We start from the raw sequence: 14940 nt of genomic DNA, 5'->3' as shown, positions 1-14940 counted from the left end.
TCAGTCAGCAATTGCACGTGTTGTTAACGCAAATTCTTGCGTTGTGTATGTGAATTAGAAAAGGCGACCCCCGTTGTTGAAAGCGAGCAGAAGAAAAATAGCCATACAAGAATTGGCTTCATGGACCCGGGTGGATTGGCTTGGTCCAGATACGATACCCTTCTTTGTAGGTATAGACACAACCAAGTCATGATTGCAAATAGTAATCAAATACTATCTACCGAAGTCGATTTCGATGTGTTTTTTTAAACCCATCTAGTGATGAATTATACGAGGTGAAGATTACACCTCGCCCATTAATGATTTAGAATGTCCTTAGGTGGTATTCAACATCATCCAGCTCGCCTCCGACATCCGCACGATACCTAACAATATTAATTTGAATATGAGGTTAATATGCTATAGAGATTGGATTTGACCGATGCAGTGGTATTTATTTCAAGAACACTCGGTTCCTACGTCTCTTCGCACATTGAACGACCTCCTTTGGAATGGGACTAAATTTTGCTAACCATATTTCTCCCCTAGAACGACAGTTATTCGGAACAAGGCTACCATTATATGGTCAGAACGAAAGACCGCGTCCACATGAGTTGGGTTTATTCCGCCACCATAGCCCTCGGCCAAGATTACTACTCTCCAGTATTGGACGTCTACTCGGGTCTTTTCACTATCCACAATACTACCTAAGTCTCCCTACTCTCTACAGTATTCCCCTCGCTTATACACGCTGAGCCCTCTCGGTGATCTTCACCCACATGTGCTTCTGGAAGAACATGTTTCGGTTCGAAGTCTCCATTGGATTATGGGGGTCAACGAGCTGGAAGTCAAAATTCCGCAACAACTTGAATGAGGGCACCACAGTATTAGTACGTCTTTCGTGACGGATAGATTGGGACATAACCTAGGTTGTGTAAGAGTTACTTACCTCGACATAGGCTTTATTCATCTCCATAAACGCAACATTCTTCCCGCTACAACCAAACCGGCCGTACCCGAAGACAAGTTCGGTTGTGTTGGTCATCTCACGGTGTTTGTCGGGATCGATGTTGAGCCAGCGCTCAGGCCTGAATAACTCCGCATCGGGACCGTAGATCGCGGTCGAACGCTGTACGGATAGGAAACTGTGAGCGATACGAGTCCCCCCGGGGATGAATTTGCCATTGACTATGAAAAAGATAGTATTAGTCACCACGATTTGGAGGACGAACAAAAGATAACTTTCTCATTCATGACCGGGGCTAATTCCACAAGCTCGCCTTCCATGGCCGGGTAGGGGAAGGAGTGATATGTGCTTTATGTGGGAGAAATCGAGGCAAAGGGACACCAGAGTGTACTTACTCGTATCTCCCTCGGGTGGGACTTGCTTCATCGTAAGACCAGAAAACGGAATATTCATCCGAAGACCTTCATATATCACAGCCTTCACGATTCGCGGTCAGCACGAAAGACGATACATCCCTGTTCCAGTAGTATGGGCACATACCTGTAAGTATTCCAAGTTTTTGGCCTCATCTAACTTTATAGGCGACGAGATCCGGCCTTCTGCGATAGCAGTATCGATCTCCTCGCGCAGCCTAAAGTAGACCAACGGCGACGCCAACATACTCAGCATAGTCCCCCGAATGGCGGTAGCCGTGGTATCGCTACCGGCTATGATTTGGAAGAGGATCTCGGACTCGCACCGACGTTGTGAGACGCCGTGTCTCACGAACGATCCCTGATCTCCCATATCAGCATAAAGCCGGAGCTTCGAATGACAGAAGAATAGGGACGACCCTTACCAGCATATCCTTGCGGTCCTTGGCGTCAGGACCAAAGCGCTCGCTGGCGACTTCTCGGGCGACCCTAGTAAGGAGTCAGAAAGATGCCACCTCAAAGTAGCTGGGCTGTTCTGTCGACTTACGCTATCATTTTACCGGTACCCTTCTCGTCCGTCGGCTTCGGGCCAATCAAATTAAGTACGGGTTCGCTGAAGAAAACCCGCTCCAGCCAGGGGACGTCGGCGAGCGCTACCAATACGGGTACTTGAACTTCGGCACTTTCGATATAGCCGTACACGTCCGTGTCGGTGGTCAAGTAGCCGAAGGCACGCCCGTACGCGATCTTGGTGAGGGCGTCCAGCGTGAAGAAATTGATCCGGTGTGCGAAGTCCATGGGCCGCAGTTGGCGGTCGTCGGACAGGTACTTGCGCCGGATGAGCGCCATGAGACTGGCTAGCTGCTCGTCGATGTCGGCCTCGATGGTTGGGTTTTCCTTGCCCCCGTACCCGAACGACAGCTGGGCCTTCAACTTGTCGTGTTCGTCCGTGTCCATGGTGCTGAACAGCGAGGGCAGATACGGATCCATTCGCATCGCGTTGTACCAAGACGAGCGCCGGTACTTGGACCGGGCTCCGTTCATTCGCCGGATGAGGTCAGGGTCGTCCGTTATAAGATCATTGGGGCCGATGCGCACGAGAGAGCCGTACTTCTGGTTAAGTTTCCGGTAGTTGGCAGCTTGCTTGCCTGAGAAGGTTACCCAGCTCATATAAAGATAGGAGAAGGAGGCAATCCATGGTCCGTCGACGTGTCGAAGTCTATACCAAGCTAGGACACGAGAGTATACAAAGTATACGAATAGCAAGCCAGCTATAGAAGGAACTAGGATGGAAATAGAGAGGATGTCCATTAGTTCTAACGCCATGTTGAGCAGCAGACAAGTAGTTCAGACTCGCTCGGGGTCGGCCTCCCATCTTTCTGTATGTTATAGCCGGGTTTTAGCAGGTTTATATTGTTGCTTACTCACATTGCTAGAGCACATACGGCCACCATTAGATTCGAAGTGGATGGTGTGATAGAAACTAGTCTCCATGACTATCGGAAACACATCTTGAGTCGCATGCAGAACCTGCAATGAAACACAGGCTCCGCAAAGCCGGAGAGCATACAGACCAATCGAATATGAGTTGATTTCACCATCAACCCGTATATCATTCATTTCATTGGATAGCTACAGGTTAACCTCGCGAATCGTACCCGTCTGTGAAGAGGTTGCGTGGTCTAAGCTACTGGGAATGTCGTCGGATATAGTAATTGGGTAGAGACCACGCGCGTACGTATCTCAAACAAATGTATAAAAGAGGGGAAAGGGAACATCATGCCCCCTTTACATATATCCCAATATCTACAATCGATGAATTCATAGTTAAACTCATATTGACTAACTAGAATTTGGCCTAATTCCGGTAATGAATTTTCACCACTATCTTATAGACTGCCTCCAGTCTACAACCCTTCCAAGTACGGTTGACCTAGCCTATTAGGCATTACCAACTACTAAGAATCCAGCGATAACGGGTGCCAGCAGACTGTTACATAGGGCGAGACGTATCCGTGGAAACCTGTAGACCTAAGCTAATCAAGGGGATATATACTAATGGGGTGTTGTGGAAGACGAGGTTACACCTAAGCAAGCAAGCGTCCTATGTCACAAATGCCTTTTAAGCTTAATAACGCGCTTACTCACGCATCTATAAATACACACGTATAGGCAGCCATCGTGGGTATGCACTAGTTCGTCCTTAGATGCTCGTAGCGTCTTTAAGTCACTTCACGTGATGTCAGCGTCGATATCATACTAGTACGTGATTGAGTATCCCTATACGACGTCTTAGTGTGATGACCTAATGGTCTGGGTATGGTAAACCGGAGCTTATCGGGCACTCCTTTCGGATTTAACATGCATAAATAAGGTGATATATCATTGGTCGAGTGTCCATGCAGGTCCCACCCATCGTCTGCATGCTTGGAGTTAAAGAACGGCCTTAGAAGTCCAGTTCAAGATTTGAGATGGGATTTGCATGTTTGCGTCAACCAGTTTCTAGTGTCGTGGGACTATCAGCGCCTTGAAACCTTCTCAAAGTTCAGATATTTGTGAAAAAGACAAGGTGTTGCCAAAGATGGGCGGGCAAAAAGTCCAGCTGGACGTTGGATACAAAAGGGGGACATGCTCAACGCTTCTCTATGGCGTTTTTTTCGTGAAGCAACAACATCAAGCTTCCGACGCAGACGCAAATAAGGAAATAATTTCAACTTACTAGGTACCTAGAGAATCTCAACAACAATCTTTCACTATGGCATTGGTATCGAAGAACCCCTTCCAGCTCACCGGGCGCTACGCCGAGCGCAACAAGTGGGAGGTGATCAACGGCCCAGGCGACTCTCGTCCAACAGGGCAGCAGATCATTGAGGATGAAGGCCTTATCGGAGCCATGAGCGACAAGGTCGTCTTCATCACAGGCGTGTCTTCAGGCATGGGCCCTGAAACTGTCCGGGCTCTCGCATCAACGGGAGCTACCATCTTCGCAACAGCTCGAAACCTCGATAAAGCACGGGAAGCTCTCGGCCCCGCCCTCCTCGAGACAGGCCGCGTGCACCTCCTATTCATGGACCAGACGGACCTCTCGAGCGTTCGTGCCTGCGTCGATGAGTTCCGGCAGCGGTGTGGCGGCAAGCTGAACATCCTCATTAACAACGCCGGCGTCATGAAAACGCCCGAAGGTCGCACCAAGGACGGCTTCGAGCTGCAATTCGGAACAAACCACTTGTCTCACTTCCTCCTCTTCTACCTGCTCAAGGACCTGCTACTCGCCAGCTCGACGCCCGAGTTCCACTCGCGGGTCGTGAACGTTTCGTCTGTAGGCCATCGCCACGGCCCGGTGCGCTTCGATAATTTGAATTTTGAGGGCGAATATGATGGCTGGGCCGCATGTAAGTGAAGATAACTTGCCCACCGAGGTTCAACTTTGGATACGGACGGCTGACACCTCATTCTACAGACGGGCAATCGAAGACCGCCAACATATACAGTAAGCTTAAGCGTTTCTTATAGCTCTTTTTCCTCTCCCTCTCCCTCCCCCTTAAAGTAGGTAGGCATCATGCTGACCCCTGAGATAGTGGCAACTCAAATCGAGCGGCTCTATGGAGCGCAAGGCCTCCACGGGTTCAGTCTGAGTCCGGGCAGCTTCGCCAGTCCCAACCTACAGAAGTTCTGCCAGGACGAGCAGGCTGCAGCCGAGATAGACGAACGGATGTCGAGATATTTCACCAACGTCCAACAGGGGTGTGCAACGAGCGTCTACGCCGCTGTGTCGAAGGACCTGGAAGGTAAAGGAGGTCTGTACCTTGAGGGCGCGTCGGTGGCCGGACAGGTCACTGGTGACTATGACAGGGTCGAGTATGGGTACAATGAGTGGGCCTTTGATCGTGAGAAGGAGGAGAAGCTGTGGGAGGTCAGCAAGAAGTTAGTTGGTGTCGAGTAAAGACACTGGAATGCGAGTGTGCACAACCCGCAAACATAGAATTGGCTGGATCCATATAGAGCATCACATATATAGAATGTAGCTAGAAGCAATCAGACCGTCACTCTCTTTATACCCTTAGGTCAATATAAGCCGAGCCTCAATTGTCCAGCTGCTGACCATGCCCACGTGGGGGTCGTAGCTCGACCAACTGGGTATGGAAATGGAACACCTCTTAAGTCATATAAGGTATGTCTAGTATGACATTGCTTCATGCAGTATACTTGACGAATGCTTACATCTCAGCTAAGGTATTTACTTAATTGGGCCTGGAAGTGTTAGCTCACATGTACACATTTATATGGAACTGCATACGACAAAGGCCCCTCTTACTCGGCGACTCGACAATGTCGCCTCTCGGGTTTTATTTGCGTATCCTAGATATAGGTACGTTCTCTGCTCCGCGTGAAAACGGAGCCAATCTCGATCTCGCTCTCGCCAACGTAAAACAACAAAACCAAAGGTACAATTAAATCACATATCCAAACCGGTCCCGAAGCACTTCCAGAACCGCGCGACGCTCGCTGTCCAAAATTTCCCAGACAGAGCTCGAATCAAGCCATTGAAGAAAATCAGAAACAAGAGCCCTCCTCCTCTTCGCTAAAACCAATTGCAAGTTTCGTGACGGGTCGTTAAACAGTTAAACGACTGGCGTGTTAAAGAGCAACATTGGTTTTACTCCTACTACTACTACCACTACCGAGCACGTCGTCGACGAGGCCCTTCCAGATATCCGTGAGCGTGCCATGCTCCTGTTCCGATTGCGCTTCCTCGTGGGCGAACTTCAACTCAACGCCGTCGATGCCCATGCCCTCGACCTCGGTGAGCGCGGATGGGGAGACGAGCTCCGGGTTCGCGGCGACGATGCTGATCTGGGCCGGGGCGATGGGGCCGTCGGCGACGTCGGGGGTGTGGTGCGTCGCGGAATTGTCGGGGAGCAGGGGGACGCGGAGGTGCGCGAACGGGTCGTCGCGCGATCCGTCGAGCGAGGCGGAGCCCGGGAAGATAATCTGGTCCATGGTGGTGGTGTTGGCGAGGGCCGCTTTAGGCGCGCTCGTGGTGAAGGTTTGCATCAGGCGCATCGTGCGTGGTGGGGGGTGCGGGCGGTTGGATGACCGGGTGTAGAGATGACGGGGGTGCTGATGGCCGTTTTGTTAGTAGCTGCATGCAATAATATTCCATACCTATCCACAGCTCTACGTAGTTGGCCAGTCTTTTATTCAAGCTACAACAACAAAACTATAGCACGATAGAACTTGGCAAAAAGAAACATACATCCGGATCTATATTCCTCTCCTTGAGGAGCTCTGCATATTTCCTGGATAGAGGAGCGGTTGTGCTCTTGGTGCTTGTGAGAAGCGAACTCGACTGAGAAGCCGTAGCTGTGGTGGTAATGGAGCGGGCGAGCTTTGCAGCTGGACCTGTAAGGCGGGGACCGGCGGCCATGTTGTAGGACTTTGGTAGGTAAAACACTGTGAGATGCTATGACGATGATGGAGTTCTAAGGTTTGATAGAAGGTCCAATGGCTGGATACAAGTAGAAACAAGAAAAAGAACAAAGAGAGCGAGGGGATAATGGGATGATAGGAGGGTAGATATGGTACTATGTAGGTACCGAGTTGTTGAGGAGGGATCGGACGTCCGGGGTGAGGTGAGGTGAGCTGACAAGGGACTGATTTTAGGACCTGGTTTGTTTGCTGTCGTATGTAGGCATGCAAAGCTATGCAAGCTCCTTGAGGGGATGGGGGTGGATGGCTTGATCTGCTTCTTTATCTCGACCTTGATTCGTTCGAAGCGACACCTCCAACACGGAATTGAGCATTGGTGACTTCAAACGAGCGAGTCGGATATAAAGAGCCAAGAGCGGCAGATGGCTGCGTCGCCTTTCCCCTTTCAAGGAAGCTTTGCGTGGAGCTGCAGTAGTATATCCTTAAATCCATACACAGTTGATGCTAGGGATTGGTGTTGATCAGACGACCTCTTGTCACCTCTTCTTTTACTCTACTAGAGCCCTACACGTGTATCCTTCTACACTAAGCTTGGTGTACGATACAGGTACTGTACTTACACGACTTACACGACACATCCATGGATGAACGATATCTAATATTAGAGCAATTGGTCTCGTGCCAAGATTCATAGCTGTGGACTATCGCAATAGTGTTTGAAACGGCCAGAGCGGCCAAGATCGAATACCAAGTCGAACAGGTTACAGCTAGCATCTGCATCAGGATGGGACAATGGAGAAAGGATTCATGTAAGGAAATGTAAGGAAATCAGGGTAGTGGGTGACGATGAATGACCAGCATTTGGCAGATCGCTCAAGCGTCACATCCGTCCTTGTCGCGGGAGATAGAAACCAATAGGGTTCTAGAATCGGCTGCCTCACCGACAAGTCAATCGACTTGGTCCCTTGTCCACTCATCCGTTGAGAAGCGGAGCTACAGTGGATACTACAGTGGAGCTACAGTGGACATTACCGAGCATATCATTCCAGCATTACCCCAGACATCGATCCGTACCATCCCCGAGGATCGTCTAGCCGTAACAGGCTTAGCGGCTAGGTCAACAAAACTCCAGAGCGAATCATCCTTCTCCTATTTCAGTAATTCTGGGTAATTCTGGAACTCGCCCACATGGCTATCGGCTTGGCTTTGTTTCCCGAAAATCGATAGAACAACTTGTCCCTGAAGAAGAGAAAAGGGGTCCTTTATCGTTTTCTAAAAGCTTACATGCCATTTCTGGTCAAACAAAAATGACAATGCCATTTTGCTAGTTTCCTAGAATGGACATTGGAATAGGGGCTTCTGAATAAGGTTGCAAGATGAGGCGTGCTTTGTACCTGTTCGTCCCAGTGCAATGGTCGGAGTTTCTACCACTTCATCTAGATCGTCCAATGACTTCGAGGCTCGGTGATAAGCTTGCGCCTTAGGATTCTCGGACTTGCGCACGCTTATTCTTCTAAATGCCTCTAATCGCGCGTCGTACACCTAAACTAAAATACATACCTACATAACATGTTATTACAGGTAGGTATAGATTGCCTACCTAGGCTTTAACATTGGCCTCGGGAATAGCTGCTTATGAGTCATGTATCATTACGTCGATGTCCGATTACGCTTCCATCCAGATGTTGGTAGTTTGATTAAGCTATACCGGATTATAGAACCCGAGGATAACTATTATTTCCTCTTAAGTATCCGGTATGTAATTATACATTTAAAGCTCAAACCCATTAACAATGTCGGCATATCTTGTTCGATATAAGTGGCGCCCTGACTTACTCTCGGAGTAATTAAGCCAAGGCACGGGTGATGGCCAAGAAGTCTTGCTCACTATAATTAAGAACCAGCAGACCCTTCTAGTAACTTGCGTCCAGAACTATAGTTGCTTGGTGGAAATAGTTTCTTAATACCACGTACTCGTACTCAGAAAGATGCCAGAATATTACTCATGCAGCTTTCAGGTAGTAGCGCCACGCAATCATATCAGTAAGCAGATGTCTTACTAACGAATATTGTCAAGGAGGGCTTGCTGTGTGTCCCCGTCTAGATACCCGTGTTGGAGTTGGGTGGCTTTCTTCGCATGAAGATTTATACCACTGCCTAGGTAGGTAGGTTATTAAGGCAGGAAGTCCAGCCACCAAGGAAATAAAATAAAGACAAGTTTATGAAACATCAGTGAGTACCAAAAAAACTTGGAGCTAAGAGATAACTATCGTGAATAGTATTATAGGGGCATGTAAGACAGCTACGTACCTAGCCATGGATTATTTCCGGTGGGAAGATATACTACCTACTCCTTGGCGTACAATAAAGTCGACTGCATTCTCACATGTCGTGGATACATGATAGGGGAATTACTATCGTGTTATATCAAAAAGCTTACGGGTTTAATAAAGTGTCTTATTATGAGATGTCACCTGCCTGACCTACCCAGGACACTGCTTCAAGGCGACGTGCATACGAAAAGATATATATGGACTGTCTTATTCGTAACATGCAGATCATAGTCAACAAGCTCCAAGAACCACCAACAAGTGATATTTCGCTCTAGAAAGGAGGGTTAGGCGTTGGTCCATTCGTCCATCTTGCTTACTAGAACCTCCTACATTCACCCGTTTTACCCGCTCAGTCCCCATCTGATACAGGATACAGTCACGTCGGGCACCAGTCAGAGATAGTAGAACCATCATAACTCATAACATCTTCAAATGCAATTTGACCTATATTCTCTATGAGAGAACAGTGAATAATACCAATGCGTCTACCGTTATCTTAATGCTGTCATAAATCGTAACTCTCATGTCGTGGTATCGCTATCCCTAGTCCAATCGTCATTATATAACAAACAAACGAATAAATACGTCAATGCCTCCGATCATGTAACTTGGCATTATGCTTGACCTCCTTGGTCTTATTATACGCGGCCTGCATATTATTCGTCCAGTTCTTGTCGACCAACAAGTAGACGAAGAAGCTGATGGGCACAGCGACGCAGAAGTACTAGTATCGTGTTAGCCACCAAATGCTTCACCTGATACGGCTTTTTCCGTGAACACTTACTACCCAGATAGTCTGGGTTAACCCCGAGAGATCGGTCGACATGCTGAAGAAGCTCGACACGAAACTGAGCGGCGCGAAGATGACGGCCAAATAAGTAAGTCTTCCCAGGGTCTTGTTCTGCTCGATGGCGCGCCGGCTCTCCTCGATCGCCGTCACGGCCGTGGCGACGGCGGCGATGCGTTCCGTCCGCGACAGCAGGTCGTCGATATGGCCCGACACGATCTCGAAGTCCTTCTTCAAGTCGGCGACGCAGTCCCGGCGGCCGGAGCCGGATTCAACCTTCGGAAACAGTTTCGTGTGGGTGTCCGCCACCATGGCCTTGTAGATGGGGAGGCGGCGGCGCCACGTGTGCAGCTTCTTCAGCGACGTATTGAAGTTTATGGACTCCTGCTGGAGGTTGATCTTCTTGACCTGGAACCGCTCCGGGCTCTCGATCTCCCACTCGATCTGGCCGAGACGCGCGGTGATATAGCGGCTTAGTGTCAGCCACTGTAGCATGAGGGGTGTTAGCAATTGCTATTTGTAGATTCGCTGACTAGGTAAACTAAGCAGGGGGTTTGGCCACCCCAAGAGCAAACGCTTTTAGGAGAAAAATGATCAAAACTCGACTTCGGCGCGCTAAAAAGAGAAACGAACAACTCTCTGGGTTACTTACCTCCGCACATATGATCTCCAGGATTCGGAAAGCCATCGCGTTGGGGTTGTGCTGTATGGCGTCTATATCCTGCTGCGACGTCTGCCGAATCCAGAAGATCAAGTCCTCGAAGAGGCTAGTCCGAGGAGGTACTTCGAAGGATGTCTTGTTCGAGGGAGAAGGCGAATTTCTAAAAGGCCGGTATCCTTTCCAGAGGGGGAATCCCTCGGTTATCGACGGGTCGATGAGCAAGACCCCTAAATGGTAAGCAACGTGTATGCGACATATATGTAATGACTGAGAAGTTACTTACCAACAGCCTGCTGGGAATTGCTAGATCGCCTGATCCAAAACGACGCCTTGCTTCTAACAAGGGCAACCGTTGCTGATTCGTCGTCAAACAAGGACTCGTGCTCGTTGTCCTCGTCTAGTCGCCTAAGCACGTTGAATTTCCCCGCCTGCTTCAGTGCTTTATCGTAACTATCTCGGGTCGTAAAGTACCGTGGATGCATGTACATTAGACGGAAGTACGACCGGGATCGCGAAACGATGTCGAGATCGGGAAGTTCAACCCATGGATCTCGCGTGTTATACCACGTATAGTCATTGATGTGCTCTCGAAAGAAGAGGGGATCAATATCAAGCTTGTAACCCAGCTGCTCGATCACGTCGCGTGAGAGGTCTTCCACAACGTATAGTCGAGTGGCCTCTGGAACCGCGGGTTGGTCCAGATACTGTGCCAGATCATTGGGGCTATCAATGTCGTGCATATGTATAGCTGGCTGGCCTGAAATAAAGTCAATGGCCTTTATTTTGGTGCGCGTAGCTCTCTCCTTCCGAATCTCCTCCAGTTTGGGCGAGTCTCTAATAAGCTGCCATTTGGTAGGCGATGTTGTGACCTCCATCCATTCCGCAAGGTAGCGGAGATGAGGCCACTTTATCCATAATGGTCAGTAATTGTTTCTTCAGGTAAATAGTCATAAACGAAGATGGAGACATGACTAGCGAGCAACATTCTCAACAGGCTTAGCTAGGTTGATCAGGGGTACCTATGAGAGCCAAGAAAGGGCAGGAAAAGAACCCTTAATATTACATACACCCATAGACAAAGATTTTATATGTACAAGATATGGCATCTTAGACCTTTAAGTCCGTCAGTTATAAACCTGCTGAATCAGCGTATCTTTCAGGGAACACATACGCATCGCTCATCTCCGGGGTCTCCCACTGCTGGACATGTCTGCAGGGTGATTGTCCATATATATCCCCATTAAAGTAGTCATCGTAATCCTTTCCGAGTTTTCTATCCGGAATTAACAAATTGGGATCTATTTCATCTTGATCGTAGCTAGAAGAGTTTCTCTTTTCATCGTCGTTTATCGATTTTACATCCTGCTTAAACCAATGCATTATATTGGCCGACAGTATATGCAAATGGCGACCGCAGAACTCGCGGACGTGGATAATCTATACACGGGGAACGGAAGAGGAAATATTTAACATAAAATGCACGCTGGATGAGGGAGAGCAAAAAGGAAAAAAAATGCATAGAAGTGGGAGAAATGACTTGGGATATTCAGCTTGTCGCAGAGCCTGCCGTTATATTTGCTAAGCGGGTCTCTATCTGCGCCACATCATGGGCGAGGCTCTCGACGTTACATTGCATACGATAGGCGCTGCATGTATGGACCGAGGCTGAATCTTTTTACAGGAAGGGGGCTGGAAACTTCAAGGCGTACTAGGTATTTATTTCCAAACGACCCAGTTCATGAGGGGTATGGCTTGAGGATTATGCAGCGACCAGACACTTTTTTTTTCTTTCTTGTAATGGGACATGTCATATTTCCCCTAAATGAGCCACTCCCCCTAGTAGGCAATTTAATTACCTTACTCCATAAAAGCCTAGATTGCATGTAAACCTCCCTGCAGATGCACTGTACGCCCGGCTTGGTAAAGCGTAGGTGCTGTTTTGTTGCAACAAATAAAACATGTCGAATTCAATGGAATGGTATACTGTCCCCAATGCCCCTTAACGCCAAGTGCTGTAAACCTTCGTTTCCTAAGCCGACGACCTTCCATGCCCAAATGCTGCTGCCAACAATCAATCACGACAATCGTCGACAAACGTCGAAATACATACGACCTCCCTCCTAAGGAAGCCTTCGTCGCCTGTCGTTCCAGGTCTGTGTTATACCACAGGCAACGTAAAAAACACCATCATCTTTACCCTGCTAAGACTAATGATTGATCTCATTCAGTCCGTCTTCAGATGCTCGTTGCCTATACGTAACTCGTTGGCATACAGAATCATCGTAGCGGCAACATTAACCCAACGCCAAGTGTTGCCTCCTGCATCACCGTGCCGGAGTGTCCAACCTTCGTCACCGTCGCTGGCAGAAAAGTGCTGCAACAAGAGGCTTGTGTAGACGGCGATGAGTATTGAAGGTGAGAACCAAGAGAGAAAACCTAATAGGCGGTTTGCGTCGTCCGAGTCATCGAAAGAAGGCTCATTGATAAGAGCTGCGATACCTGACTCTCGCACTGCTGGAATGATACGAGTTGCGCAATAGAACACGATCAGTCGGTAAACTAGAGAGATCATCACGGAAGGCGCGATAGTCTGAAATGCCGCATAGAGAAAACTTAATGACGAGTATACGGCTGAAGGTAGGAAGTTGAATAGGTGGAGAAGAGTTGAGTAGCTTGCCATGATGATAGGCGGGAGGGGTGGGAATTCCGGTTGGTTGGCAGCTTGCTCCGCAGCGGCGGCTTGGGCCTCCGGTGATTGGACATAGTCTGTGAATATCTGGTAGACGCATAGAACGACGTAGGCGAATAGTAGAGACGACTCGACAGGATTTCCACGACCAGTACTAATTCCTATAGCCCCTAGGAAAATTGCAGAAGTGACGGTCACGCCGATAAGTATCGCATCAACATTGTTGATAGAGGGGAACAATGCGACCCGCCACAAGAAGTAGACGGAGCTGGCAATGATGGAAGCCGACAAGATTAGGAGAATGAGCTAGGACAAATTAGTACTCGATGAAAAAAATGTCTTAGAGCGACAGGTGGAAGAATACTTACGACCCAGGTGTCGCTTCTTCCTCTGTTCACGAGCTCCCGTGAGATCCAACCAGCAGCCTGGATGACCAACAGTGTGCAGAATCCTTCAGCAAGTTGGAAAACAGGACTAGAGTAACGTAGAGTCTTATCCCAACCACCGAGGGTGACTGATTCTACCAGACCACCATTGCCGAAAAACCAGTCAGTCCAGGTACTGTGTTTGTGAGTCCCGAGGCCGCCGATTGTTCTCGATACCCAGTCGGTGCTGTTGGCATCAACGGCAAAGTTGTGAAGAGACCATATTAGAAGCGTAGGAATCACAACCCATTGGGAGGTTTGAAGAAGCTTGGTAAATGCCCATCTTACACGCGAGTTCTCGGGGGTAGCTAGCTTAACGGAGCTGTAGAAAAGGTAGAAGAGGAATAGGGAAAGGCTGTAAGCCAGCCCACTATCGCGTCCGCCTACATCGAAGGAGACGGGTATAGACAGGACGATGATCAGCAAGAAGATGGAACTGGAGACGATGCGAAAGAACCACCACATGGGCGCGTTAGTGGTGGCTGCTGCCGCGCCGAGCTAGCGAGGCGTTCGGCCAGGACTGGCTATGATATTTGGTGGTAGTGTTTTTTTTTCGGATTCGGAGGATGCCGTACTTTTAAGTCGTCGAGAATTGTATCGATACCGATGGGATTCGATAGGATCGATGGAAGCGCGTCACGACGAGATGATAAAATCGGCTGGGGTCATCGGCGATAAGTTTATGAAGTTGTTAGAAAAATCGTCGCGTCGGGAAGAGGGGTTAAGTTTGTCTGTTCTTCGTCCTTCGTGCTTCCCTAAGCAAGATTTTAATTTTTGATCGAGGTGGCCCTAATAAGAACTAAGCTAACCTAAGAGTTTATTTCCTAGGCGAAGGTTTCCCACTTGACGGACTGATCCCTGGAAGCTGCCAGGTGGCTTATCGTTTATCTGCACGTGGCGGGTGCGCTGAACGCTCAATGTTGGATGGCGAACGCTGGATACTAGGTACCTCTAAACGATAGATTCGGTTTGTTTTACCATTTATGCTAACCTTGTTTTGTATTCTAAAGGAAGGGAATGGGTTCGTTGAATGAGAAAAAAAACAGATTAGGGAGCGTTAAAAACCTCACTGTGGTTAGCAATGAACAACTTTGAAGTTTTTTTCTTCTTCTTTTCACTTTAGATAGGTGGAAAAGGCATGTGCTACCAAGGAAGAAGGTCGCGTGTACATCATGCATGTACCCATTCACTCATCAGTTCAGGCAATGGTGCAAGGCACGGGTTGGGCTTGGCCTAAGATGGTGGAGTCCCCACTA

General features: G+C 48.6%; 5 protein-coding genes across 5 annotated transcripts; 1 reads left to right on the top strand and 4 right to left on the bottom strand.

Annotated features, from left to right (window-relative positions):
• Positions 1-365: 365 nt before the first annotated feature.
• F4807DRAFT_401207 (cytochrome P450) lies at positions 366-2755 on the bottom strand. The gene is made up of 6 exons (XM_047996009.1): positions 1907-2755; positions 1785-1848; positions 1487-1720; positions 1342-1423; positions 929-1167; positions 366-844 (listed from the first exon to the last, which is right to left on the bottom strand). The coding sequence occupies exons 1-6, from the start codon at positions 2683-2685 to the stop codon at positions 722-724; spliced, it is 1521 nt and encodes a 506-aa protein (XP_047856285.1). The 5' UTR covers positions 2686-2755; the 3' UTR covers positions 366-721.
• Positions 2756-4114: 1359 nt separating this feature from the next.
• F4807DRAFT_458661 (short-chain dehydrogenase) lies at positions 4115-5302 on the top strand (the record flags this gene model as incomplete). Its single annotated transcript, XM_048001243.1, has 3 exons — positions 4115-4751; positions 4820-4849; positions 4938-5302. 3 exons carry the CDS (start codon positions 4115-4117, stop codon positions 5300-5302), a joined length of 1032 nt encoding a protein of 343 aa, XP_047856284.1.
• Positions 5303-5515: 213 nt separating this feature from the next.
• F4807DRAFT_418955 (uncharacterized protein) lies at positions 5516-7211 on the bottom strand. The gene is made up of 2 exons (XM_047997373.1): positions 6617-7211; positions 5516-6480 (listed from the first exon to the last, which is right to left on the bottom strand). The coding sequence occupies exons 1-2, from the start codon at positions 6785-6787 to the stop codon at positions 5998-6000; spliced, it is 654 nt and encodes a 217-aa protein (XP_047856283.1). The 5' UTR covers positions 6788-7211; the 3' UTR covers positions 5516-5997.
• A 2411-nt stretch (positions 7212-9622) lies between these two features.
• Positions 9623-12085, bottom strand: F4807DRAFT_401046 (uncharacterized protein). Its single transcript, XM_047996007.1, has 6 exons — positions 11742-12085; positions 11638-11683; positions 10854-11475; positions 10562-10797; positions 9907-10395; positions 9623-9846 (listed from the first exon to the last, which is right to left on the bottom strand). The coding sequence occupies exons 1-6, from the start codon at positions 11948-11950 to the stop codon at positions 9709-9711; spliced, it is 1740 nt and encodes a 579-aa protein (XP_047856282.1). The 5' UTR covers positions 11951-12085; the 3' UTR covers positions 9623-9708.
• A 540-nt stretch (positions 12086-12625) lies between these two features.
• On the bottom strand, positions 12626-14418 carry F4807DRAFT_401082 (ICE2-domain-containing protein). Its single transcript, XM_047996008.1, has 2 exons — positions 13628-14418; positions 12626-13565 (listed from the first exon to the last, which is right to left on the bottom strand). The coding sequence occupies exons 1-2, from the start codon at positions 14147-14149 to the stop codon at positions 12795-12797; spliced, it is 1293 nt and encodes a 430-aa protein (XP_047856281.1). The 5' UTR covers positions 14150-14418; the 3' UTR covers positions 12626-12794.
• Between the last annotated feature and the right edge of the window lie 522 nt (positions 14419-14940).

Source organism: Annulohypoxylon truncatum, assembly GCF_022578515.1.
Source record: "Annulohypoxylon truncatum strain CBS 140777 unplaced genomic scaffold F4807scaffold_9, whole genome shotgun sequence".
Classification (NCBI taxonomy): Eukaryota; Fungi; Ascomycota; class Sordariomycetes; order Xylariales; family Hypoxylaceae; genus Annulohypoxylon; species Annulohypoxylon truncatum.
The sequence above is the reverse complement of the archived record's forward strand: the minus strand, read 5'-3'. Positions and strand labels throughout refer to the sequence as shown.